General features: G+C 47.4%; 2 protein-coding genes and 1 pseudogene across 3 annotated transcripts; all 3 read right to left on the bottom strand.

Annotated features, from left to right (window-relative positions):
• Positions 1-522: 522 nt before the first annotated feature.
• On the bottom strand, positions 523-14,442 carry LOC123038300 (G-type lectin S-receptor-like serine/threonine-protein kinase SD1-13; annotated as a pseudogene).
• Positions 14,443-18,798: 4,356 nt separating this feature from the next.
• LOC123038283 (uncharacterized) lies at positions 18,799-20,780 on the bottom strand. 2 transcript variants are annotated; one of them, XM_044462152.1, is made up of 2 exons: positions 19,438-20,780; positions 18,799-19,320 (listed from the first exon to the last, which is right to left on the bottom strand). In XM_044462152.1, exons 1-2 carry the CDS (start codon positions 20,678-20,680, stop codon positions 19,292-19,294), a joined length of 1,272 nt encoding a protein of 423 aa, XP_044318087.1. In that variant the 5' UTR covers positions 20,681-20,780; the 3' UTR covers positions 18,799-19,291. The 2 variants fall into 2 exon arrangements, with proteins under 2 accessions (XP_044318087.1, XP_044318091.1); XM_044462156.1 differs by having other exon boundaries at positions 18,799-19,208; positions 19,438-20,776.
• A 1,790-nt stretch (positions 20,781-22,570) lies between these two features.
• On the bottom strand, positions 22,571-24,452 carry LOC123102398 (endo-1,3;1,4-beta-D-glucanase). The gene is made up of 7 exons (XM_044523777.1): positions 24,190-24,452; positions 24,081-24,102; positions 23,702-23,819; positions 23,524-23,614; positions 23,278-23,367; positions 23,097-23,197; positions 22,571-22,868 (listed from the first exon to the last, which is right to left on the bottom strand). Exons 1-7 carry the CDS (start codon positions 24,416-24,418, stop codon positions 22,731-22,733), a joined length of 789 nt encoding a protein of 262 aa, XP_044379712.1. The 5' UTR covers positions 24,419-24,452; the 3' UTR covers positions 22,571-22,730.
• Between the last annotated feature and the right edge of the window lie 1,260 nt (positions 24,453-25,712).

Genomic DNA, 25,712 nt, shown 5'->3' with positions numbered 1-25,712 from the left:
GCGACCTCGCTGCCGTCAGATCCGACCCCCTCTAGTACTAGTTAACATAGTATTTAGTATGAACTATGCTTGTAGTTTGTTGGTCATGTAAAATCTATGTAGTATGTGATGAACTATGTTTGTGCAATTTCTTCCGCGGAAGTGTTTTTTTTTTAAATTATGCAGGTTTAGATACGGTTTCTGTTCGGCCGCGTTAGTTTTCGACCCGCAAACGCGATCTTTCTGAAACCGCAAACGCGATTTGCGGGTCAAGTTTTTGCGGAGTCTGCTAGAGTTGCGCTTGGTAACCATCCTAGTCAAATTTGAACAAAGGTTGGTTTCTCCTATGAGATGCTGCTTCAGTGTTGACCATCAGCGAGGTATGATTACAAAGGGCCCTATCTAGGTTTTAGGGGTCTTTGTTCTCAATCTTTGCTCATGAGCACCCTGTCAAGCGTCTCAGTATTGTCTTAAATCCAAGCTACCAACGACAGCATTAAATCTGTTTCACCACCCGCACAAAACTGGGTTTGCTCTGCACCATAGAAAACCACCAAGATCCATATGAAAACCTTGTCTATATTGCAAGTGAAATTTTACAGAACCAAAGCTAATCTTAGAAGATAGCCAAAATGGAGAGGCTGCTAAATTAACTATTGATACATGTATTTGTATGAGCCAAATATCGCAGCTAATAATGCCACTGACATTTTCTCCAGCAGAAATACCATAATCTCACTTCACAGCAAAACTGATACTGAAGATAACCTTGGAGGCACATAAGACTTTTCATCATAACCATGAAACATAAGCACCAGGTACATCAAGCTCATCTCTAGGAGATACTCCCTCCGTCCCATAATATAAGAGCATTTTCAACACTAGTGTAGTGTCAGAAACGCTCTTATATTATGGGATGGACGGGATAGTAAAGTAACACTAGTACAAACTGGTTCAGCAACTGCTTCAAGGCTCATCTTGGCTCAAGCTTTGTGATGGTCATTCCATTCGAAGACTCCGATTCTGAATTATCACTGCATCCACTCAATCTGTCACAGAAGGCTGGCATGGAAACAGAAGGGAGACGGACACTCTGGCTGGTAAGCATGGCATTTACCGACGACATTGCCGGCCTATCTTCAGGTCTGTTCTGCACACACAGCAGCCCGGTTCGGATGCATTTCAGCACCTGGTCAACGTGAGAAGGATGGCCGCTAAGGGATGGATCGATCAACTCGACGACATTTCCCCTGGTCCAGTGTTCCCATACCTGCACCAGATTGGTAAATTGTTCAGTTATTATGATAGGGATTCAGCCGCGCACAGGGTTAACTAGCTTTGGTTCAAGTACTTACAAGATTTACGAGATAAACATATTGCTCGGAGTTGCAGGAGCCGTTGTTTCTTCTTCCCGTGACGATCTCCAAAACCAAAACGCCGAAGCTGAACGCATCCGATTTTGCTGAGTATTGACCATGCATGGCATATTCAGGCGACATGTATCCACTGCAAGAAGAACAGAAGTGTTACTATAGGTTCTACTTTGATGCCTAGCTATCAAATGCTGACTGTGCTTACTATGTCCCGGCAATACGTCTAGTGACATCTTCTGATTGATCCCCTCCAAATATCTTTGCCAAGCCAAAATCAGAAATCTTAGGGTTGTAATCAAAGTCCAACAGAATGTTGCTTGCTTTCAGGTCCCGGTGAACTATCTTCAATTGAGAATCTTCGTGGAGATATTGTAATCCCCTAGCAACTCCACTGATAATCTTGAACCTCCTTCCCCAATCTAGGTCTTTGCGTTTCTCAACATCTGCATTTAAAAAAGAAATATCAGCATTGCAATGAAAGTTTGGTGGCACTTGCACTATTCCTATTGAAGCTCGGCCATAGTGGAAAAAAAATCCTTGAGAAACTAATAGTGAAAAGGTTGTACCAAAAAGAATGGTATCAAGGCTTCTGTTGGGCATAAATTCATACACAAGTATTTTCTCTTGTTCTTCCAAACAAACGCCAATTAGGCTCACAAGATTCCTGTGGCGAAGCTTAGCAACAAGGACTAGTTCACTTTTCAGTTCACCTATTCCTTGTCTGGAACTGTGAGATAGCCTTTTTACTGCTATTTGTTTACCGTCAGGTAGGACTCCCTGTGAAAGAAAATAAATACACGCTCATTGGTAAATATATAAAGTTGATAAATTCTAGATACAGCATGGTTTGTACCTTATGAACCATTCCAAAACCTCCTTTACCAAGCATAGTTCCTTCGCCAAAGTCATTTGTAGCCACTCTTAGAGTTAACAGATCGAGAAGAAGTGAATCAATGCTTTGAATATCATCCAGCAGATCACTGTATCTGAAGTCAGTCAGTGCGGCCCCAGCAGTCTTGGATATCCAAAAAGTCCTGTCTCGGCGGCACGTCCGAGATAGAAAGAACAACACAATTGCAAGGATTATAAAAAATGCAGCAACTCCACCAATAACTGAGCCAATGATCGTTGTTTTCTTCCTTTGCTGATCTGGTAGCTCGGATGCTGCAAGCCTGAGGAAGAATGTGCCATCTCCAAAAAATTTGCTGTATCCTTCTCCGAGGTTAACCTGCAGGTCCCCATGCCAAACAAAGCACCCAGTGTAATTGTAAGTGTAAGCAGAGCAGGAGCAATTTTTCAGACAAGCCACCTGACATTCCTGAGAGCTTGTTGCCACTGCACCCCGAGCATTAGCAGGTACCCTCACATCTTCCATGGCATAGAACTTATCAGACCGAGAATGTGCAGAAGTCGAGTGGGTCTGGCACTGCAATGGTGTGTTCCTCTTGCACCCACCACTGTAATCGTCAAGGTCCCAGTCATTCTGACTGAACCCCTTGACACAGTTGCAGAACGGCAGGGCATTGAGGTTGCAGCTGCCGTATGCCCCACAGCGCGCATACACCTCACACTCCGTATGTGGCTGGGTCCAGATCAATATCCACTGCTGTGAGGAATCCAGCCATGTCAACAACCTGAGCTGCCCGCTAATGTCGATGATGATGTGTGTGATGACCGAGTCGTCTTTCGTCGAGTACAAGAGGTAACTTTCTGTGGAGCTGTTGACGAATCGCAAGGCCACCATCCCCGGGAGATCGAAGTCCCAAGGGGTACTAGCCCAGTAGCTTATGGAATCATTCCACTGCGCGAAATAAAGTGGTGTGCCGTTTGGGTCATGCTCCAGCGAGAACAACCCAGGAGATGGATCTGCCTCACTCTTCCAAGCAACAAGCCTCTGGCTAACACCAGTGATTTTGTTCAGCCCGAGCTTTACCCCTGGAAGCAAGGTGTTTGTTGGATGGTCTATGCTTTGCCAGTAAACTATCGATGAATTGGAGGCATCAATGAGCTCGAGGCTACCACTGTCCCTGATGGTGGCCACGGTGGAGTTGGATGCTATACTTACATTGGTCGACCATAGCAGTCGGTTCTTGGCTTGATCAAGGAGGACAAGGTTGCCGTCGCTGGTGATTTCCAAGGAGGCGGTGGTCGGGTCAGACACCGGCACGTTGGTGGTTGCCGTCCACACGGTGGTTGGCAGTGGTATGTTGCTGTACCATATGGCTATGTAGTAATTGCTAGAGGTGGTGTTACCTTGCGGTGGGGAGTAGAAGCCCAAGGTGAATTTGCCGCCCTGGGACACAATCTGCTGTGACCCGGACAACGGTGTGGTGGAGGTGATGGTGTCGACGGCTGTGCAGAGTAGGATTTGGCCGAATAGGAGTAGGAAGACGAGAGGAGCCATGGATGGGAGCTTGGAAGAATACCCAGCCACCCAGAGCTGGAAGGAGCATGGGAGTTTGAACTTTCTGAGTAACTCGTGGTGGTGCTTGGATATAGAGGTTTTAGGTTGGCGAGCAACAAGACTCCACCTCAAATTAGTAAGGGTCCTTCTTTTACACTAGATAGGCTGATTGAAAGGTACACACCCAACGCCATTGTAGTGCTGAATGATGGGTCAGTCAACAGAATGCAAACTAGTCGTTCGTGTTGAAAATTAATAGAGGATTGACAGTGGGTTTTTTTTCCTTGATCAATTGTCTGCCTATTTTATTCATTACAGCTCAACTTATGCACTGCCTTGGACTTTGAAACTTGACCCAGAGTGTCGTTCTTGGTCAACAAGCACGCTCAGTTTCCAGGAAGCTTACCACTGATGGGCAGTATTCAGCAAAGACTGCTTATGATTTCCAATTGCTCGCTACAATTCCACAGAAGCAGAATTTATTGAGTGGAGAGCCAAGGTGGAAGGGAAGTGACAGTTCTCCATATGGTGCATGTACAGCTGATTGACTAACAGCCTTGGGGATTCTCAAAAAAGTTACAAAAAAGATTCTCACTAACAGCCTTGGGAATTGGGATGGACCATGATGATGCTTGCAAGCTTTGTGATCAAGTGCTCGAATTGCAACCATTTGATTCTGCATTGCCCATTTCGCCAAAGAAGTTTGGTCCTGTCTGGCTCTCACATCCCAACAGCCACCTCCATTAGCCTCCCAGAGGCAGCCCTCACATCGTAGTCTGCGTGCAACAGATTCAGATCCTTTGTTTGTTCTTCTCTTTCAGTATATTCTAGCAAGATTTGCACTAATTCACCCCCCCTGATGAAGAAGCAGAGGCAGAGGACCTGCTATATACTGTATCTGTGTACACAAAAGCCAATTTCTGCTCTGATGGTGACTTTAGCTGGAAAGCAAAAAATAAGACTTGACTAAAGGCAGAGAAGTCCTGTCGGCAGCGAAAGCTGTATGCTCCGTATACTATTGTTGACTTGAATAGCCAACATGTAAATCATGTAAGACTTGTCTGTCTAAATATCCCCCCTCCCCTTTGCAGGCTTGCAGCTAGTATGCACTTTGCTCGTTGCTTCAAAATTACAACTAGAGCCTGGAGTAAAATCAATTTTTTTTACCAGGTATGTGATCGCCGCATCGGGAGAATTGATTTTAACCCCCCCAGTTCACTCGCCTTGGATCTTATGCCCCTTTCTTCGTTTGCCTTGCTCTGAAGCCCCCCAGTTCTGTCTAGCTCTTCCTGATGCCCCCCTTTGATGTTTAACAAATTTGTTAGTAGATATAACCATCAAATAAAAATGCGAATAGACAGAAATCCCCATGTGAAACTCCCTCAGCACCTAGGGTTTCTAGGATTTAGACAACCATATAAGAGGAACCAAGCAAAATCCATGGAAACGGAAGGGGAGAAGCTTGCCTTGCCAGCAATGGAGGGCGGCAGGAGGGGAGAGGGGAGGGGGGGACGCCGCGCAGCAGCAGGGGGGACGGACGGCAAGGCGCGGCGGAGCAGCAGGGGCGACGGACAGCAGGGCGCGGCGGCTCTGGCGGCAGGGGCGAAGAACGAACGTGCTAGCCCTCCTCGCATCGCGTGGTGCTGGGTCATGAGGAAACTGCACGAGGGCAAATTAGTCAAATCAGAACATTATAGGATCAGTTTTTCTTGCATTATTAGCTAACTGAATAGAGTAGATAACAACGCAAAAGGGGCAATCGGCAAGAATCAAGTCGTACTGGGGGGCTTCAGAGCTAGGCAAACGAAGAAAGGGGCATAAGATCCAAGGCGAGCGAACTGGTTAGCACAATTTGGGAGTCGAGACTGACCTCAGTAGAGGAAATAACGGCGGCACCGGGCCTTGGCCGGAGCCAAGGATGACGAGGTCGGACACTCAGGCGATCCTGTGTTCCTCCCGCCGGCTTGCTGTCGTGCCACCAGTCGATTAGTGCGCCCTCCTGGTATCCATTAGGTACTTAGGTTGCTGGTGCAAGCTTATTCAGGACGCCCCTTAGGTGCTCGCTGAAATGCCGGCCCCAAGTTGCTTGCGCGGGACATCTCCGCCAGCGTGCGACGGCACCCCCTCGCCCGCGAGGATGTCCAGGAACGCCTCGGCGCTGGCAGTCGCCGACGGACCTTGTGGGTTGTGGAAGACGAAGCGGAGGACGATTTAGCCGTCGCGGTCTCCCGGGCGAACATGGGGCGGGCGCGGATGACGTCCAAGTCATGGACTATGCTCTATGCAGGTGGAACGCAGGAGAGCGAGCAGCTCGGCTCCCGCTGGCTGAAATTATTCGGCCCTCTTCGGTTCCTCGGGCGGCGATGGCCGGAGTTGTGCGCGCGGATTAGGTTGGAAGAGAAAGAGAGTGAAAAGATTAGGTTGGAAGAGAAAAAGAGTGAAAAGATCCGAGCCAAGAGATGGATACAGGGGACCGGTATCCGACGGAAGCAAAGCTGCTTCTCTCAGGAGCCATCGTGGCCACCCAACGCATGCTTAGAGCAACTCTAGCAGACCGCGCATCCGGCCGACTCGCAAAACGTGTTTGCAGTTCACGGAAAACGACATTGCGGATTGGTCGCAGATGCAGTCCCCGCATAACGGATTTTAAAAAAGATATTCACGAAATATGCTTTTTTACGGGTCAACTTTGCGGGGTCTGATCTAGCGTAATTCCTCCAGACCCGAAAAACCTAAATTTGCATCTTAATTTGATCCAACATAATGCATTTCTTTGCCTTTTCAACAACATTGGATACATAAGACATCATCAAATCTTTGCTAGAAATAGCAAGACCTAAGAAAACGAGAACCACTAGTATGCATTTTATTAAGGAGTGCATGGACATCTATTAATTTCTTTCTATCAATAAATCAATGTATTCGTCTTCCCAAAACCAAAATGAGCATCCATCTTTCTACACATATGAGTGAGCATGTTCGAAATGAGCTACCGTAAGTGCATGTAGCTTGTCGTTTTTGCATTTGAAGAACACCCATCTCGGGTGCTTCGGCGTGCCCGAAGTTAGCGCCACACTGTCCGTGGGTAGTCGTTGCACTGTATGAGCGGCATCGGCGAGCCACATAGCCGGAGCGCGAGCGCCGAGCCCGGGGGACGGCCGGACGAATCCATGCCCGCAAACCGCCGTCGGTGGCGGGAGGACGAACCCGTACCTACATGCGGCGGTGCGACCTTGCCAGGGCTGCGGGAGATGCTCCCCGACCATTCCATCGCTTGGCACAGCCTCCAGCGGGCGGAAAAGCCAAATCCGGTAGCCCGCGATGAAGGGCCGCAGATCCGCAACTTCTCGGCCCGCCGGCGCAGGAGGGGGGGGGAGGGGAGAGGGGAGGCCTCGTGCGTGTGGTGGCCTTTAGGCGTGCTCCTGTCGGCTACTTTCGCCGGAATCTTGGGCGGCGGCCCGGCGGCGGGGCGAGGGGAAGAGGGGAGGTGGTTGGTGGGGAAAGCGCGGGCTGAAATGTCCCCTCCACCAACCGCTTCCGCTTATATGCAGGGCACCGCAGCGGTGAAGGGGAAACCCGCGTATTCGTTGGTTGGGGCCGAGATTTTGCCGCGCCCCTCAAATTTTTTTGCGGGCCGTCCGCCTTTGCGGGGTTTGTTCGGGCGGGATTTTTCACGCGAACCCGCATTTTGACGGTTATTTTATGGGTCGGGGCCGGATGCAGGGTCTGCTAGAGTTGCTCTTAACTGAACGCGCACCGCTTCTACTTGCTCCGTTGCTAAATCTAGTGTATATTTGAAGAAGACAAATCAGCGGTTGTAAATTGGTACAAATTATTGGAGAGAACAAAACGTTAAAAGTGACACTTCTGTTATAGAAGGTGGGTAAAAACATCAATTATGATGATATCTTTCTTCTTTTTCTGAATTTATAGGCACAGTGGAAGGATGATCTATGTGACAGTAACATGTCAAAGGCCTGCAGAGGTTTAAACAAAAGTCAAAAACTGCACTGCAAGAGAAAAGCATATATGAAGTTATGAACATCAGAAATTGACATTCACCATTGTAGTCACCCTCTGGCCTCTGCAAGTCCATAGGCATATATGATAGTAGGAACCTGTCCCTGTGAAATCAGAATTTACTTGCCTAAAAGCCAGCAAAGGGTTCAACTCCGTAGTCATGCTAATTGCTTGGAACCTATGGAAGCTTCGAAACGTTTGGGTCTTCAACAACAGAGACATGCAGCGCCCAATCCCCGCTCTTGTGGATTATCGATGAGCTGAAAGCATGAGACTGGTACGGTGAACCTAGAGCTTTTTCTGAGTAGTTGGACTAGCTAGTTCTTCCTTGGTTGTGGTGTAGTCAGTGGCATTGCTTTGAGAAAAAGAAAATCAATCTCACTTTCCCTAAAATAATACTCCCTCCGTCCTGAAATAAGTGACTCAACTCTGTACTAGCTTTAGTGTAAAGCTAGTACAGAGTTGAGTCACTTATTTCAGGACGGAGGGAGTAATATTCAATCTCTCTTATATCCAAGCAGTTAACAGCAATATCGAATATACGATGCCATCTGAGATAAAAAAAAAATCCATCTCCATGATAATGCCCCCAGATCACACATGGAAAGACATCTGGTGCCAAGTAAAGTCTAACCCCACCACACAAGTATTCTAGACATATACACAACTACCTGATCAGAAACTTTCAGATAGTGCAGGACGGTAATGACTAGAATAACAATTTGAATAGTCAAAAATATTCACCTGGATAACAGAACCATGTTCACGCTTTGGATTCAAATATCGGACAACGGATAACCCATATACATTTCTGATTTTCTTGGCTCCCTTAAAATTTTCCAGTTATTGATAAATGTAGTCGTTCAAGGCGCATTATGACTTTTCATCATAGTCACGACACTTAAGACACCAGGTACATCGAGCTGGTCTCTAAATACTGTATAGTAACACTAGTGCAAACTGGTTCAGCAACTGCCTCAAGGCTCATCTTGGCTCGAGCTTCGTGATGGTCATTCCATTCAAAGACGCCACTTTCGAATTATCACTGTATGCATGTAATCCGTCACAGAAGGCTGGAACGGAAACAGAAGGGAGAGGGACATTGTGGCTGCTAAGCATGACATTTACCGACGACATTGTCGGCCTATCTTCAGGTCTGTTGTGCACACACAGTAGCCCGATCTGGATGCACTTCAGAACCTGGTCAATGGGAGAAGGTTCTTTGCTAACCAATGGATCGATCAGCTCGATGACATTTCCCCTGGTCCAGTACTCCCATACCTGCACCAATTGGGTAAATTGCTCATTTATTATGATGGGGATTTCAGCTGTCTGCACCGCGTTTACTAACATCGGTTCTTAAGTACTTACAAGATTTACAAGATAAATATATTGCTCGGAGTTGCAGGAGCCATTGTTTCTTCTTCCTGTGACTATCTCCAAAACCAAAACACCGAAGCTGAACGCGTCTGACTTTGCTGAGTATTGACCATGCATGGCATATTCAGGCGACATGTATCCACTGCAAGAAGAACATAACTGTTACTATAGGTTCTACTTTCATGCCTAATTATCAAATGCTGACTCTGCTTACTATGTCCCAGCAATACGTCTAGTGACATCTTCTGATTGATCCCCTCCAAATATCTTTGCTAAGCCAAAGTCAGAAATTTTAGGGTTGTAATCAAAGTCCAACAAAATATTGCTTGCTTTCAGGTCCCGATGAACTATCTTCAATTGAGAATCTTCGTGGAGATATTGTAATCCCCTAGCAACTCCACTGATAATCTTGAATCTCCTTCCCCAGTCTAGGTCTTTGCGTTTCTCAGAATCTGTCATTCAGAAAATAAGTATCAGCATTGCAGATTTGCAGTGAAAGTTTGATGGCACTTGCACTACTACTATTAAAGCTCGGAGTGAAAAGGTTGTACCAAAAAGAATGGTATCAAGGCTTCTGTTGGGCATAAATTCATACACAAGTATTTTCTCTTGTTCTTCCAAACAAACACCAATGAGGCTCACAAGATTCCTGTGGCGAAGCTTAGCAACCAGGACTAGTTCACTTTTCAGTTCCCCTATTCCTTGTCTGGAACTCTTACATAGCCTTTTTATTGCTATTTGTTTACCGTCAGGTAGGACTCCCTATGCAAGACAAGATACATTCATCAGTAATAAATATATAAAGTTGATAATTTCTACATATGGCATGGTTTGTACCTTATGAACCATTCCAAAACCTCCTTTACCAAGCATATTTCCTTCGCTGAAGTCATTTGTAGCCACTCTTAGTGTTGATAGATCGAGAAGAAGAGAGTCGATGCTTTGAATATCATTTAACAAATCACTGTACTTGAAGTCAGTCAGTGCACCCCCAGCATTTCCGGATATCCGAAGAGTTGTCTCGGCGGAACTTCTGAGATATGAAGAACAACACAACTGCAAGGATTATCAAAACTGCAGCAAGTCCGCCAACAACTGAGCCAATGATCGTTGTTTTCTTCCTTTGCTGATCTGGTAGCTCGGATGCTGCTAGCCTGAGGAGGAGTGTGCCTCCTCCAATTCCCCTGTACTGATCTTGGAGAGTAATCAGGTCCCCATGCCAAACAAAGCACCCAGTGTAATTGTAAGTGTAAGCAGTGCAAAAGCAACTATTAAGACAAACCACCTCACATTCCTGAGAGCTTGTAGCCACTGCATCCTGAGCATTATCAGGTAGGCGCACATCTTCCATGACATGGAACTTATCAGATGGAGCCTGTGCAGAAGTTGAGTTGGTCTGGCACTGCAATGGTGTATTCCTCTTGCACCCACCACTGTAATCTTGGAGGTCCCAGTCACTCTGAACCTTCTGGCTGAACCCCTGGACACAGTTGCAGTAGGGCAGGGCATTGAGGTTGCAGCTGCCGTATGCCCCACAGAGCGCATACACCTCACACTGTGACCATGGCTGGGACCAGAACACGACCCACTGCTGTGAGTATCCCAACCATCTCAGCTGCTTGATCTGTCCGCCGACGTCAATGATGAACCGCGAGACAACCGAGACATCCTTGAGCGAGTAGAACAGATAGCCTTCTGTGTCGTTGTTGATGAATCGGGATTCGTATGCGTAAGTGGTTGTCATCTCCGGTGAAAAGCTGAAGTTATAGCCATTCCAAGGGCCGCTGGACCAGTAGGTTATGGACGAATTCCACTGGCTGAAAAACTGTGGTGTGCCATTTGGGTCCAGCTCCAGCGTGAACAACCCTGGAGACGGGTCTGCCATGTTCTTCCAAGCAACAAGCCTCTGGCTCACACTGGTGATCTTATTCCGCCCGAGTTTTCCCCCTGGAAGCCAGGTGTTTGTTGGATGGTCTATGCTTCGCCAGTAAACTATCGATGAATTCGAGGCGTCAGTGAGGTCGAGGCTACCGCTATCTCTGATGGTGGCCATGGTGGAGTTGGAGGCTATACTTTCATTGGTCGACCATAGCAGCTGGTTCTTGGCTTGATCAAGGAGGACAAGGTTGCCGTCGCTGGCGATCTCCAAGGAGGCGGTGGTCGGGTCAGACACTGGCACATCGGTGGTTGCCGTCCACACCGTGGTCACCAGTGGTATGTTGCTGTACCATATGGCTATGTAGTAATTGCTAGAGGTGGTGTTACCTTGCGGTGGGGAGTAGAAGCCCAAGGTGAACTTGCTGCCCTGGGACACAATCTGCTGTGACCCGGACAACGGTGTGGTGGAGGTGATGGTGTCGACGGCTGTGCAGAGTAGGATTTGGCCGAATAGGAGGAGGAAGACGAGAGAAGCCATGGATGGGAGCTTGGAAGAATACCCAGCCACCCAGAGCTGGAAGGAGCATCGGGGTTTGAACTTTCTCAGTAACTCGTGGTGGTGCTTGGATATAGAGGTTTTTAAGCTGGCAAGCAACAGTGCTCCACCTCAAATTAGTAAGGGTCCTTCTTTTACACTAGCTAGGCTGATTGAAAGGTACACACACCCGACGCCATTATGGTGCTGAATGATGTGTCAATTAACAGAATACAAACTAGCCACTAGTTTGTTTGAAAATTAAGAGCGGATTGACTCTAGGGGTTTTCCCTTGATAAATTGTTCTGTCTGTTTTATTCATTTCAACTCAACTTAAGCAATGCCTTGGGCTGTGCAACTTGACCAAGAAGTGTCGTTCTTTTCGGGAGTGGCGTTTTGGCTCTCGGGTCCAGGTGAACCTGAAATATGAGCCGCCCAGACAAGCATGGGGATGTGTGCTGCAGGTCACTGCCGAAGGAATACAGGAATTGAAAAAGATTTATACACTGCAGGCTCACAGTGTACGTACATACAATTCATGACGGGGGAGCGGACGGAGGTTGGCTCTATTAAGAGCTCTGACGCACCTGTACCTGGTCACGTGGTACAGATAGTTTGTTTGGACGCCCCCCCACATGTCAGGTGAAAGAAATACTGATTCGGTTTCTGATTCAGATAAATAAATTAAAAACATGATAGAGTACGAGTCAAGACATAAAAACTAAAGAAAAACTTGTCGCGGATGTAGTTCGTTATAATTTTTGCAACAAAAAGAAAAATCGTCCAACACCACCGCCCGCACGAGCCACCATCAGGTCCAATGCCGCCGCCCGCCTGCACCGCCACCACGGAGGCGATCACCACCGACCACCTGCGCAGCTCGACCACCGTCGCCCACCTGCGCACCTCCCCCACCACCACGCACGGGAGCGACCAGTGCATCCATTGTCGGGCTCAGCGCCACCACCCGCCTACGCCACTGCCATGGGGATGACCACCGTCGCCCACCTGCGCACCTCCCCCACCACCACGCACGGGAGCGACCAGTGCATCCATCGTCGGGCTCAGCGCCACCACCCACCTACGCCACTGCCATGGGGATGACCACCGTCGCCCACCTGCGCACCTCCCCCACCACCACGCACGGGAGCGACCAGTGCATCCATCGTCGGGCTCAGCGCCACCACCCACCTACGCCACTGCCATGGGGATGACCGCCGCCGCCCACCTGCGCCACGCAGGCGACCACCACCGCCACTCGCAGGACCAGCCACTTCGTCCGCTTCGGCTGCCGGCGCCGCGGATTATTGTCGTGCAGTCAAGAGTGTCACTGCATGATCTGAATACAGTCAAATATACAGAGAATATACAGTCAAGAGTGTGAAAATAGTGACTGAATTTACTGAACTTATGCTAATGAACTACTGAACTCACAACAAAAATCTACAGTTCTAAAAAATCTGAGATCTAATGAATCTACTTCTTGAGTTGGTCCTGGCTTGCAAGAGTACATCCTACTGGACATATATAAGAGGTTATGCAGAACCAAATTGTCATTGTGGTTTCAGTACAAGAATTGAGTGGTAGTGAGATCAGAACAACCACAAGAATTGTCGTTGTCATTGTGGTTTCAGCAAATAAAGTTTCTGCTGGCTAATCGAACCAGCAAACAAACAAGGGTTCTTGAGTTTCACTAGAAATGCCGTTTTGCAATTAAAGTGAGATGAAAACAAGTGAAGTGCTAAATGTGTTTGCATGATTGAGTCAAGTTTCATCCATATCATTGTCATTGTCACTGAATGAATGATTCAGTCAAGTTTCACTAGAATTTGATTTTGCAGTACACATTGTGATTTAGTCAAGTTTCGCCCAGAATGACAAGTTAAACTTGACTGTCAATTTTCATTCATTTCTGTGTGTGCATGATTCAGTCTAGGTTCACTAGAATTTCATTTCACAGTACCAATTTTCAAACAACTCTCCCTGATTCGGTTAAACTGTCATTGTCATTTTGCTGAGATCTTGTTTGAAACTAGTACCCCCACCCATATCAACAACACTAAAATTTGTCGAGGTACTGAATCCACCCACATCAACTTTGACACAAACCTAAAGGTACTTAATCCTAACAGGTTGTTGTGTTAATATCAGCAGCTCTAAATGTGTGAAGGTACTGAACTGAGCGTACCTGAATAAGTGATTGTTCATACTGGAGAGCATGCCCGGTTAATGCTGGAGAAGCCTGAAAAGCATCCAAGTAATCTTCCTAACCTGGTATAGGAGAGATGCAATGTGTAAAAAAAATCCAGTCTTTCATCAGATATCCCAAATCTAGTGAAATGAACTGAAACTAAATGGCCCAAGGGAGAAGTGGACCGACCTGCAGGAAGTGGAGTTGTGCGCGGGGGTCGTCGACGGGCACCAGCTGGTATGTGGCCACCACAAACTCCTCATTTGCCTCCCACTCATCTGTGCTAGTGACGGCGAGGGGGCAGGTGCAGGCGGGGAGGGGGCGCGGAGGCGGGCAGGCAGGAGCGCGGGGTGTGGGGAGCGCCATGGCGAGGTGAAGAGGTCGGGTCGGCGAGGCGACGGACGGAGGAGGGGGGAGTTAATGGTAGTGGAGGTGGACATGAACGACGGCCGCCATGGCCAGGGGCACTTGGGGATGGATGCGTCGTTGGTCTGCCGCGCAAAATCCAAGCTTTAGATCTGGAACCAGGCAGCGGCGGCGCAGCATAGGGGAAGAAGGCGGCGCCGGCCTAGACCTGGGGGGAGGAATCGGAGGAGCGATCAAGGCGGCGTGGGCGGGGGAGATGGAGCGTCGCGTGGTGCGGGGTGGGCGGTGGAGGCAAGAGTCCCGAACGTATGTGTCCGTCATCCCCGCTCTGTACCGAAACGGCGTTAGCAAGCCACGTGATTTCGCGCGTGGGCCAAGGTACATTTTCTAAATCCGAATACGCAGGAGAATACTTTTCTATGCGTGAATCGCGAGGCACATGTGTGGGGACCCGGGAGCCAAGTTGCATTTCCGGTTCTTTTTTCTCTTTTTTTCGAAGTCAGTCCGAAGGATCTCGATTCATTAAAAATAAGAGAGTTGCCTGCTCAATATACGAAAAACCAGGCTAAAACCGTCACAGAAGCCAACATAGGGCAATACCGGCCAACCTGCAGACTGAGGTATATATAGCCTAGTGGTGGAAAGGGGCTGAAGCCTTCCCACCCATCCAAGTTCAAGACAATATACTTGCAGTTTGGGTTTGTTGCACCAAATATAATCGGAATTGCTACACGGACGACACCATATGCACGATCTGCAGCCGATATTTTGTTCCCAACTGCGCTAGCTTCAGCTTTTGAATAAAAAACAATTGCCTAAACGCTGTTGGTGCTGCCACGTAGTATCGTGCAGGCGTCGGGCACAAAATTATCGTCCATGTAGCAGCCCTCAAAATAATATAGGGGCCTCCCTTGCAGTTTTTCTGTCAAAAAAACACCGGCCGACCTGACCACCCATGCAAAAAAAAATGCTGCATGGATGGCCGTAGCAGAGAAGGATTTGGCCAAGTAGAAGGAGGAGGAAGGCTAGAGGAGGCATGGATGGGACGAGGCCTGGAGTTTGAACTTCCGGAGTAACTCGTGTGGTGGTAAGGCTGCCCGTAATGGGAGTATCATAGATAGCATCATGCATGCCAACTAAGCAAGTTTGATGAGGTGGCATAGAATTAAATAAAGAGATAGTATCATGCATGCCAACTAAGCAAGTTTGATGAGGTGACATAGAATTAAATAAAGAAAGAGATGCTTGAGTATCCATATCATGATACCGTATCATATTAAATGATGTGCTACTTTGTGTCATGCATGACAATAAATGTAGTCATCTATGATACCTACTTATGATACTATGCATTAGGGATGTAGTATAATAGACTAGTATCATATGCATGACACTAGTAACAAGGCTTCACTTCAAATAGTAAGGAGCCTTCTTTAACCTGGCACACTAGCTAAGCTGATTGAAAGGCACAGACAACCAGGCACCATTGTGGTGCTGAATGATGGATCAATTGACAGAATGGAATCCAGTCACTTATGTTGAGAGAGGATTATTGTTCTGCCTATTCAATTCATTCTAGCTTACTTCAGCCATTCTGGTTCTTGAAGAAAGACCTTCAGCAATTTCTACGGTTGTGGAACTTGACCCAGAATGTCGTTCTGGGTCAAAAGCCAAACTCAATTTCCAGGAAGCTTACCGCCGATGGACAGTAGTCAGCAAGGACTGCCAGCTCTTGCTATGGCTCGGGTTGCAGGACCCATATCGGACAGCTGATCAACTAACAGGCGATGGATGGCCCCATGATGCAGATAAATTCAAGCTTTGTGATCAAGTGCCCGAATTGCAAACCATTCATTTTTGAATTGTCCATTCTCCAAACAAGTATGGCTCCTGTCCAGCTCTTGGATCCACGACAGCTACCTCCATTACCTTGGCCAGGATGCGCTCCCGCCGTAGACGTAGCCATCTACAAGGTTTTGTACATTCCTATATTATAAGAGAGGTGTCTTTTTTTCATCTTTGTTGCCACAATATTATATTCCCTCCGTTCCAAAATAGATGACGGGGCGTATTGTTGCTTCTTTCATCTACACTGTTTTTTTATATCTGTGGTGTGGACAGAAAGTTAATACTGCGATTAGGTTGCTCGCGTAAGCTTTTTGGCGACACCCCTTGGGTGTTCGCTGAAATGCTGCCTCCAAGCTGCTTCTGCGAGACATCTCCGCGACCATGTGACGGCGCCCGTGAGGATGCCCAGGAGCTCCTCGTGGCCGGAGATGCGTGGCGCAGTCGCGGACACGGACCTTGTCGAAGACGAAGCCGAGGACGATTTAGCCGTCGGGGCCTCTTGGGCGAACATGCGGTGGGTGCGGTCGTGCGGATGACGTCAAAGCCATCAACTGCGAAGGTGGAAATGGGACACGGGAGAGCCGCTCGCCGAAAGGATTTGGCCTCCTCGGCCTCTCGGCGGAGATGGCAGGAGTTGCGCACGCATACTCTCTCCTTTTCGGTTTACAGGGCTTATCTTAAATTTTTCGTTTTTTCAATTTAAAAGGCTCATCTCCAACTCCTATTAAGATTCCAAGGCACATTAAACCTTTGCATGCAATAATTAAAAAAAACTAACCAATGCATACAATGTCCTACTCATCTAGTGGCCAAGCATGCAATGATTTAATGTATCTTGCAATCTGAACTTGTGATGGGGAACAACCAAATTGAGCCTTATAAAATGAAAAACTAAAATTTTGAGATAAGGCCTATAAACCGGAAAAGAGGGAGTAGGTAGTTTTGTAAAATACAAGATACATCCCTCCACTCATCATCTGTCTTGGTTGATGAGATTTCATATTTGAGCCCTATAAACCGGAAAGGAGAGAGTATTTGGTTTGGGAGGAGAAAGAGAGGGAAAAGGACGAGGAGAGCTGGGTGGGCGGAGATGGTCGCCCTTCCTAGTGCTCCACCCTGGACAGGTGCTAAGCATGTCATGTAAGCAAAAAATGACATGGCACAGTAATTAAAGAGAAGAGAGCATTTTGGTGACCCCAGAAAAAACCAATGCTAAGCACATGAACCTAGGCAAACCACTTAAATGAAAGAAGATGACCAATGCATGAAAGAGTTTATGTGCTTAGCAACAAGTTAAGCACCTATGCATTGGAAAGTTGAGTTGCTAAACTATTTAATGCACTAAGCACCTCATCTAAGCACCTCATCTAAGCACCTTTGCATTGGAGGATTGAAATGGGTTGCCCGCTCTAAGAAACTCTTTTCACTACTTTTTGCAAACACAAAAGGCATTCATGATTTTTTTTGTTAAATTAAATTGAAGCCACGACTTATTTGGAGAGAAGAGAAGTGACAATAAGGCTAGCCATAGTGGGGGTAACTTAGGTAGTAACTTAACACCTCCCAAGACAATTTTGCTTATGTGGTAAGTATTTAATGAGGAAAGAGGTGCTTGTGGTAACATAATATGTTACTGAAACATAGCGCTTCCCGAAGCAAAATGAGTCTATAAGCTAATAAATGAAACCATCTATGACACTACCACTTAGTTACTTTGCACTATGAAGGTAGTAACTTAGACTAGTGTCATATGCATGACACTAGTAACATAGCGCACTCCAAGAAATTTTTGCTTATGTGGCAAGTATTTAATGTGAGGTGGTAACATAATATGTTACTGTAACATAGCGCTTCCCAAGACAAGATGAGTCTACAAGCTAATAAATAAAGTCATCTATGACACTACTATCATGTTACTTTGCATTATGAAGGTAGTAACTTAGACTAATGTCATACACTAGTCTAAATTACTCCCCACTGAGCAATTTGATAAACTGACACACACACACACACAAATTGCTCCAATAATTATCCCCGGATGCCAAGGCCATGAGAAACGCTCTGTTTTGAGGAAATGCTTTCTGGCTGACGTTTCAAGAACATGAATTGCCATGATATCCTTATTACGGAAATGTTATCTGTCCGACCTTCTCCATTGACGTTTCCCAGTGAACCACCTCAAGCCACACACCATCCAGATCGCTCGGATAGCAGTTTTCGAAGAAATTTGCCTCAAAACAAACGAACTGCCTTGCACTACACTAAAATTGCCACCCAAATAACACTAAAAATGAGACTCGCTCCTGCCATTGTGTGCATGACATGTGGGCTCAACGGGTTGCTGGCCCACACGTCACAAACCCAAAGGAGCTGTGTCCCTAAAAATGCCAACTGGGTCGTTCGCAAATGTCATCTCTGGCAAGGAACATTTCCCAGATATTGCGGTCCTATCTTTGTTACTTTCTAAATGTATATGGGCACAGTGGAAGAATCAACACTTTGACAGTAACATGTGAAGAACAGCGCTGCTATGCACACGAGGCCGCTGTCGTGCATGCATTCGTCGTCCACGGAGCAGTTTCGTGTGAAGAAACGCAGAAGTTTGAAGGAAAATTGCACTGCAAGGGGGAAAGCATTTATGAACATCAGAAACGTCATTGTAGTCGTAAGTCCATATGCATTCATGATAGTAGGAAATTACTAGGCTACAAAACCCTAATTGTCGACCCAGATAAACTAAGGAAACAGGGCCCAAAACCTGAGGCTGCTGTCTCCATCCGTGGTGCATCTCAGAAATTCTTCAGGGGTTAGATAAGAAGGCTCAGACACAAACTGATACTCTTCAGTCTTCAGTTTATTACCTGTGCATGATTCTGTAAGCCCATTTATTACACTGAGATATAATCCATGCATCTGTATCGAAGGAGACACACTCCAACCTCGACTAGGATTGTATCACACAAATTTGAGGAGACAGATGAACTGGTACAATACAACAGTCAGGAAGGAAGCGTGCTACATACTGCATTCCCCAGATTACGAAGTCGGATTATAGAGTGACCACACAAACACACACCAAGAACATAAAAGTAACTAATTACATCGTACGAGGTTCAGACATTTAGGCACAACTGGTTGCGCCGCAACCATCGTATGGATGATTGAATTCCTTCCTCTTCGTTACCTCTGCACAAAACCTTATTATCATCATAAGATGTAGTGAGCCTCACATTTCTGCAGCAGAATCAGGGTATTCAGCGTATCAGAAGATTTAACCCAACCAAGATGCGAACAAAGTAATAAGTTTTGGAGTGTGATCAGCATGCTCTTTTTATCTCCACAAAAGCTAAAGCCAAGAAGAAAATGTTAAGTTATAAACTGAATTGTTTGGTTCAAATATTTATGTATAATAATCAGATTGTTGGCCAAAACTTGCAAGTAGGGGTACCATCTTATCCAGCACCTTGTTCAGTAGGGTTCAAGCATGAAGGCGGCCACGCCATCGTGTAAGGATACATCAGGGCCGATGGGCACTCGTCTTTCCGAACCAACATCCTCAGCTTCATAGTTTCCAAATCAATGGAGAGCAGGCGATCCTTATTGCGCAAGAAGACCACACCGGCAACCACCGCAATGACAACCAGCCCATGCCGGTAAAACTGTGGTGAACCAATCATCTCCGCCATGGCCCTTTGGAACCTCACCGACTTGTCCACCAGTGTCCATGTTAGCACACCGCTGCCATCATCCCAGCCGCCCCATACCTCGATGCAGCATCCGAGCATGGTGAGCAGGTAGAGCCCGCCAGCATCGTCGTCCCCCTTCTCAATGACATCGAAGCTGAACTGCCGCGCGAAATCCGGGAGCTCCAGCAAGGAGAACGCCATCGTCGCCGTGTTGAGCGCAACCATGCGCTCCCCGCCCTTGAGCTTCCAGTAAAGCGACCCGTTGGCTTGCATCACCCGGGAGTCCTCGAGATTGTACTGGCCCGCGAGGACAGCGGCGTCGGCCCATCGGAGCTCGCTGGAGGAGAGGACCAGGGCGCGGAGCCCGGAGGAGCCCCCGCCGTCTTCTGAAAGGCAGAACGCCTGGAACACCGACGAGCAGCCGTCGTCGGTGACGAGGCCGTACCCCACGGGGCGCTCAGCCGGGGGCGCGGGGAGAGAGGCCCAGCGCCGGGTCAAGGGATCGGCGACGGCCAGCTCTCCGGACACCCGATTGCGCAGCAGGAGGCGGCCGTTGCGGCAGTCCAAGACCTTCCACGGATCGGCGACGGGCTGCTCCGCGGACGCCCGATCCCACAGCAGGGGCCGGCCGCTGCGGCTGTCCAAGACCCTCCACGGGTCGGGGCCCGACGAGCCGCGGTCGGGCAGAAAGGAGAGCGCGAAGTCGCCGCCCTCGACGACGCGGCGCGCGGCGGCGGGAAGGGGGGCGGGGAGAAGGAGAGGGCTGGGGTCTTCGCGGCAGCGGTCCTCACTGGGGCGGTGGACGAAGCAGCCGAGGAGGAGCGGGCAGGCGGAGGGGTGGCGGCGGCGGAAGCGGCGGAGGAAGCGGGCGCTGCGGGCGGCGTGGATGAAGGGCTTGCAGGCGAGCGCCGCGCGGAGGAGGTCGGCAGGGGTGGGGAGGTGGAGGAAGACCTCCCGCAGGAGGTCGCCGCCGAGGACAGCGATGGTGTCGGCGTCGGCGACCGGAGCCGTCCGTGCCATGTGGCGGCGCAGAATGGGGATCGGAATGCGAGCAATCGACGGGGCCTCACTCTCAGGCCGAGGTAGTTTCGACTTTCGACGCGTGGGACGTGTTGCTCAATGGCAATCTTGTAATATAACCCCTCCAGCAACCTTTCTGCCTTTTCATTAAGAGGAACAAAAAATGTGTATATGTTGACATCTTTATACGAGGGGCCAAGAAAAAAAGCTCTAAGACTAGCCACAATGGATAGTAACATACATTAGTAACATACACATATCACTAGACTATGTTACTATCTTTATAGTGGGTAGTAACATAAGGGTGATAACATGCAAAGATTCATTTATTAAATTAGAGACTCATATTGCATTGGGACATGTGATGTTACAGTAACTAGCTAAGTTACTACAAGTACCTCTCTCCTCATTAACTCATTGCTACATAAGTAAATTTGCTGAGTTGGATTCGAAGTTATTGCTGAAATTACTCCCACTATGGCTAGTCTAAAGCCGTCGCCGCCTACTTTCCCTTCTCCTTCCCGTCTAGTTGTTGATAGAGAAGCCATCAACGATCTTCATAGTATCCCGACACTGGCAACGGGGGGAGGAGGGCTAAAGCCGCTGCCATCTACTTTTTTTTCTCCTCTCCGGCTTGCCGTCGCCAAAGGAGCCATTGGACCGGCTCCAGGGAAGGGGGTCGCATTTCTCTGGTGGTCGCTCTCTCATGCCCGCGCACGGGGGTGGGTGTGGCTCTCTCGGCAGGCTGGTGGCGAGTACGGGTGGCGCTAGTGTGTGGCGGCGCGGACATGCCTGTAAGGGGCGCACGGCGGTGGGTGTGGGGGCGCTCAAGCCGGATCTGGATTGGTTTTGGCACGTTGTTTGGTGTCCTGTATTGTCTTCACTCATGCAACTACACATTGTTTGATTGTATATATGGGATATGATTAGGAGTTGACACCTACACATAACACACACAGGAGGAGGCCAAAATGAACAACACCGCCGACGGCGTCAATGTAGTAGGACGTGAACGAGGAGGTCGAGAGAAACGACGCCGGTCATGGCTTCAGTGTAGCAAGCCATGGGAGAGAAAACGGAGACCGCCCAAGTGTAATAGGACACGAGAGAGGAGGTTGAGAGGAACGACGCCAGCGATGGCACTAGTGCAACAACAAGCGGGAGTAAGGAGTGTCATTAACACACATCACACATATGCATATGTACGTTCCAACGAGGAAGAAGTTAGATCTACTCGTCTACAGTCGTTGAAATAGAAAATGTGCAATACGAAAGGCGTGCGAAACTGCAAGGCGGAGCTACTGGTCAAAAGAAATCTCAAATGATCGACCACGCGCGACGAATTTGACAAAATTTGTTCAAAATAGCTCCAAACATGAACGCAAAATTAAGCATTTACGATCGACGAAGCTACGAATCGATCGCCTGAATGGAACCATAACATCGATGTGCATCTTCTTCGTGCAGAGCTTATCTCGATCGAAGCATTGTTGGATAGATTTAGAAGGGCCGAGGTAGAAAGAAGATTAGAGACAACCTCAGCCGGTTCAGCAATCGGTTCCTACCAGGCTGCCGGGTCCGTGCGATAAGATTCTAGAGATCGCATCCATTCCGTGTTGCCGATATTTGTTCGTTTGGTTGATTGGAGCAGGGCAATACACACATCTGTGCCTAGAGGCTTTGCAAGTGCGTAATTCCTGTCACAGATCTGGACTTCGTTTTAAACCGGCAACTTGGCCTGCCTCCGCAACTAATAAAAGAGATGAAGCCACCTTTTTTATTACTAGTATTATTCTGCACATGGTTGAAGACATAGCAAGCTGCTAACAACTGCACACACCGACACACGCATGGACGTAGTACCAATGTGAAGAGATTATTATACAAAGGTAAAGCACACACATTGTAACCAGATTATCTGCATATCTCATTATGTAAGTTTACACGCATGAACGCAAGAAAAAATTATTTATTTGGACGTAACATTTTCCTTTTGCGGGAAATTTATTTGGACGTAACAAATTGCAAGGACTTGCATGATGAGGCGTTCTCATTTCAGGTATTTGTGGAACCAGCCGAGCATTAAGCCAAGGGCTTGTTCGGCGGTCTCGACTGCGAACGGGTTGGTGACATTGTATCTGCAAGCGAAGCCATGGGCAACTTCTGGAAAGATCTTTGCATAGTAAATCTGCAACAAGCGAAAGTCATATGAGGCTCTCACTCACTTCTTGTCAAAGAACATGAATGAAATCTTCTGTGCTTATTGCCTAACTTTTGGGTTATTCTGAAGGAATTTTCTGTTTCATGAATGCAAATTGATTTACATGCTTCCATGCACAGGGTAACAAGCCATGTAGAAACAACATAGTAGTCATTTGGTATCCAAATGTTTGGAATGAGATCACCTGAAACTAACCTGATTGCTTTGATGCAAGGCATCAACAAGCTGATCTACTAATGCTGGCGGTGTAACAGCGTCATTCTGAGCTCCAAGAATCTCAATGGGGCACTTGATCACTGAGTGGCAGTTGAGCTAAGAATAAAAACACATGTATAGTTCACCAATAAGAGTACCAACAAGATAAACAAAAGTTCACCTTTCATATCGTCGGCAGTGACTGCTGAAGGATGGGAGATGACAATTGCTTCCACCTCGTTTGTTTTCGCCACCTCCACAGCGAATTTCCCTGTCGGTAGAGGACGAGGTCATGAACCAAAAAAAATCTTTGAAAAGGTGAATACGAACTAATCCTATTTGCGGAATTACTAATTTTCTCTTCAACATTTTGTATTCCAAGCATGCCGGCAATATAAGCATATTTCTATGTGTTGGTTTTACTAACCGCCCCAACAATAGCCCCCAACTCCAACAAAAGACTTCTTTTCCTTCTTCAATGCCGCGAAGATGGGTTTTGCATCTTGAGCTGCTTTTACCTGTATGTAAAGATCCGATCAGAGTGGGTAGAAAAATATAGACAAAATGAATTAATGAAGAATTATCATAGGTAAAGATGAATTTACCGGAGAGTGAGCCAGGAACCATTCTGTTCTGTTTGTGCCTTCTGTGTAAGGTTGTCCATTGAAGAAGTCGGGTACCACAACGTAGTATCCAGCTTCACCGACTTTGTCGGCAATTTTCCTTCATTTCCATGAACGCGCAAGACTTTTAGTTTAAACAATGATATGGATACAAATTTATTGGTACTGCACACATGGTGATATGGGTTGGTGTTGATTTGACTTGGTTCCACAAACCGAGCCATTCTTGCTAAAACAATTTGCAATTGATTCATATCATTGTTTTGTACTTTTACTGAAGAGCAGTCCGTGCTCACAAATTTCCTAGTCATCATCAGTGAAGAGAGGAACACAAGGAAATGCGAGGAGAAAAAGTTGGTACCTCAACAATGGCGCTTCGAATCCTAAAAGATCAAATAAAGCACCGTCAACACCAAGTCACACTCACACCCATACTCTGCCTGCACATTCCATAATCAAGATGAACTGACCGTAGAAATCGGAGGCGAGGACGACGGCCCTGTGGGAGTGGGCGGCGCCGCCGGTGACGTAGGCCTTGAAGCCGGCGAGGTCGTCGACGACCGCGCCGGCCTCGTCGCCCCCGGCCGTGAGGTCCGGCGGGTTGTCGGTGCACTGCGTGTGAGACTCGGCGGCGGCGCCGCCACTGGCCAGCACGGCGAGGCAGAGGAGGCTCAGACAAAGCAATGCGCGCGGAGCCATGGGCCTGCAAAGCGTTGGTCTGCGCTGTGCCTTGCGTGCGTTTGTATTTGTAAAGATGAAAAGAACGTGCAGCTTGCGGGGTAGGTGGCATGGATTGTTCATTGTTGGGTCGCCTCCACGTCGCCGTCGATCGGGCTTCCTTTTTCTTTGCTTCTTGCAACGTGCCCAGTTGAGTAGTACGTTGTACATACACTATAGCATTTATTTTGTGAAGAAATCTTATTTTTCTGGTTGACCTTTAGGAGTCGCCATCGACGGGGGAGAGAGAGACCCGGCGCAGGGTCAAGGGACCGACAAGCCGCGAGCGGGCAGGAAGGAGAGCACCAAGTCGCCGCCTCTGCCTCAACGTCACGTGGCACACAGACAAATACTCTAAACCAATGCACAAGTATGGAGGATCATGATAAAATATATGCAGAGCAACGATGAATCACGAATGCCCACGACTTCATATGAATTTGCCAATTGAAAAAATAACCAAAAGTACTAGTACATGAGAGAGGTGATGGGGATTGGTTTGTTCATGTTTTACCGATGAACAATGCAAAGGTTCGTCTGTTCATATATCCGCCCTCATAATATATAGCCCTTTTGATTCATAATATCGAGGTTTGAATTGGACTGCAAGTGTATTTGTTGGTGGCCCTTGTGCTGTATAACAGGATAGCTAGACGTTTTATGTGTAAAAGAGGAACTCTGTAAATACTTTGTACCCCCCCCCCCCCCGAACCCTAATCTTAGAGAAAATTTTGAGTGTGTTCTACAAGCGTATTGTTTATTCGTCTTCAAATTATGAGATAATTATAGCACCTTCATCATAGTATTGTAAGATTATTTACCAGTTTGCAAGATATTTACTGATATAAATCCATCATTTCAGTATCCACGAAAAGAAAACTCATCATTTCAATTGGTCTTTGGTTGGTCATTTTATTGTATTTTGGTAAGAACTCATATAATATAACTTTCTGTCCAACCAAAGCTTCTTCAAAGTTTACAGGGAGCATTATCACATACTCCCTCCGTTCCGTGCAATTTTTTTTAAGTCAAATGAGTGCATGTTTGACCAAGTTTTTAGAAAAATATATCAATATCCACAATGCAAAATTTATATCATTTGATCCATCATGAAAAGTAGTTTCATATATTATCCACAATACAAGAGTATAGGGGAAGCCGCATAGTTCAGGATTTCCTAAGCCCGTTTACAAATGTATTCATTTTCTCATTGGACTGTTTTTTGTCAATTCAAATTCTCCTTGTTTTCATACTTCAGTAGAATTATTTGCAATGA

The sequence above is a fragment of the Triticum aestivum genome, chromosome 1A (assembly GCF_018294505.1).
Source record: "Triticum aestivum cultivar Chinese Spring chromosome 1A, IWGSC CS RefSeq v2.1, whole genome shotgun sequence".
NCBI lineage: Eukaryota > Viridiplantae > Streptophyta > Magnoliopsida > Poales > Poaceae > Triticum > Triticum aestivum.
The sequence above is the reverse complement of the archived record's forward strand: the minus strand, read 5'-3'. Positions and strand labels throughout refer to the sequence as shown.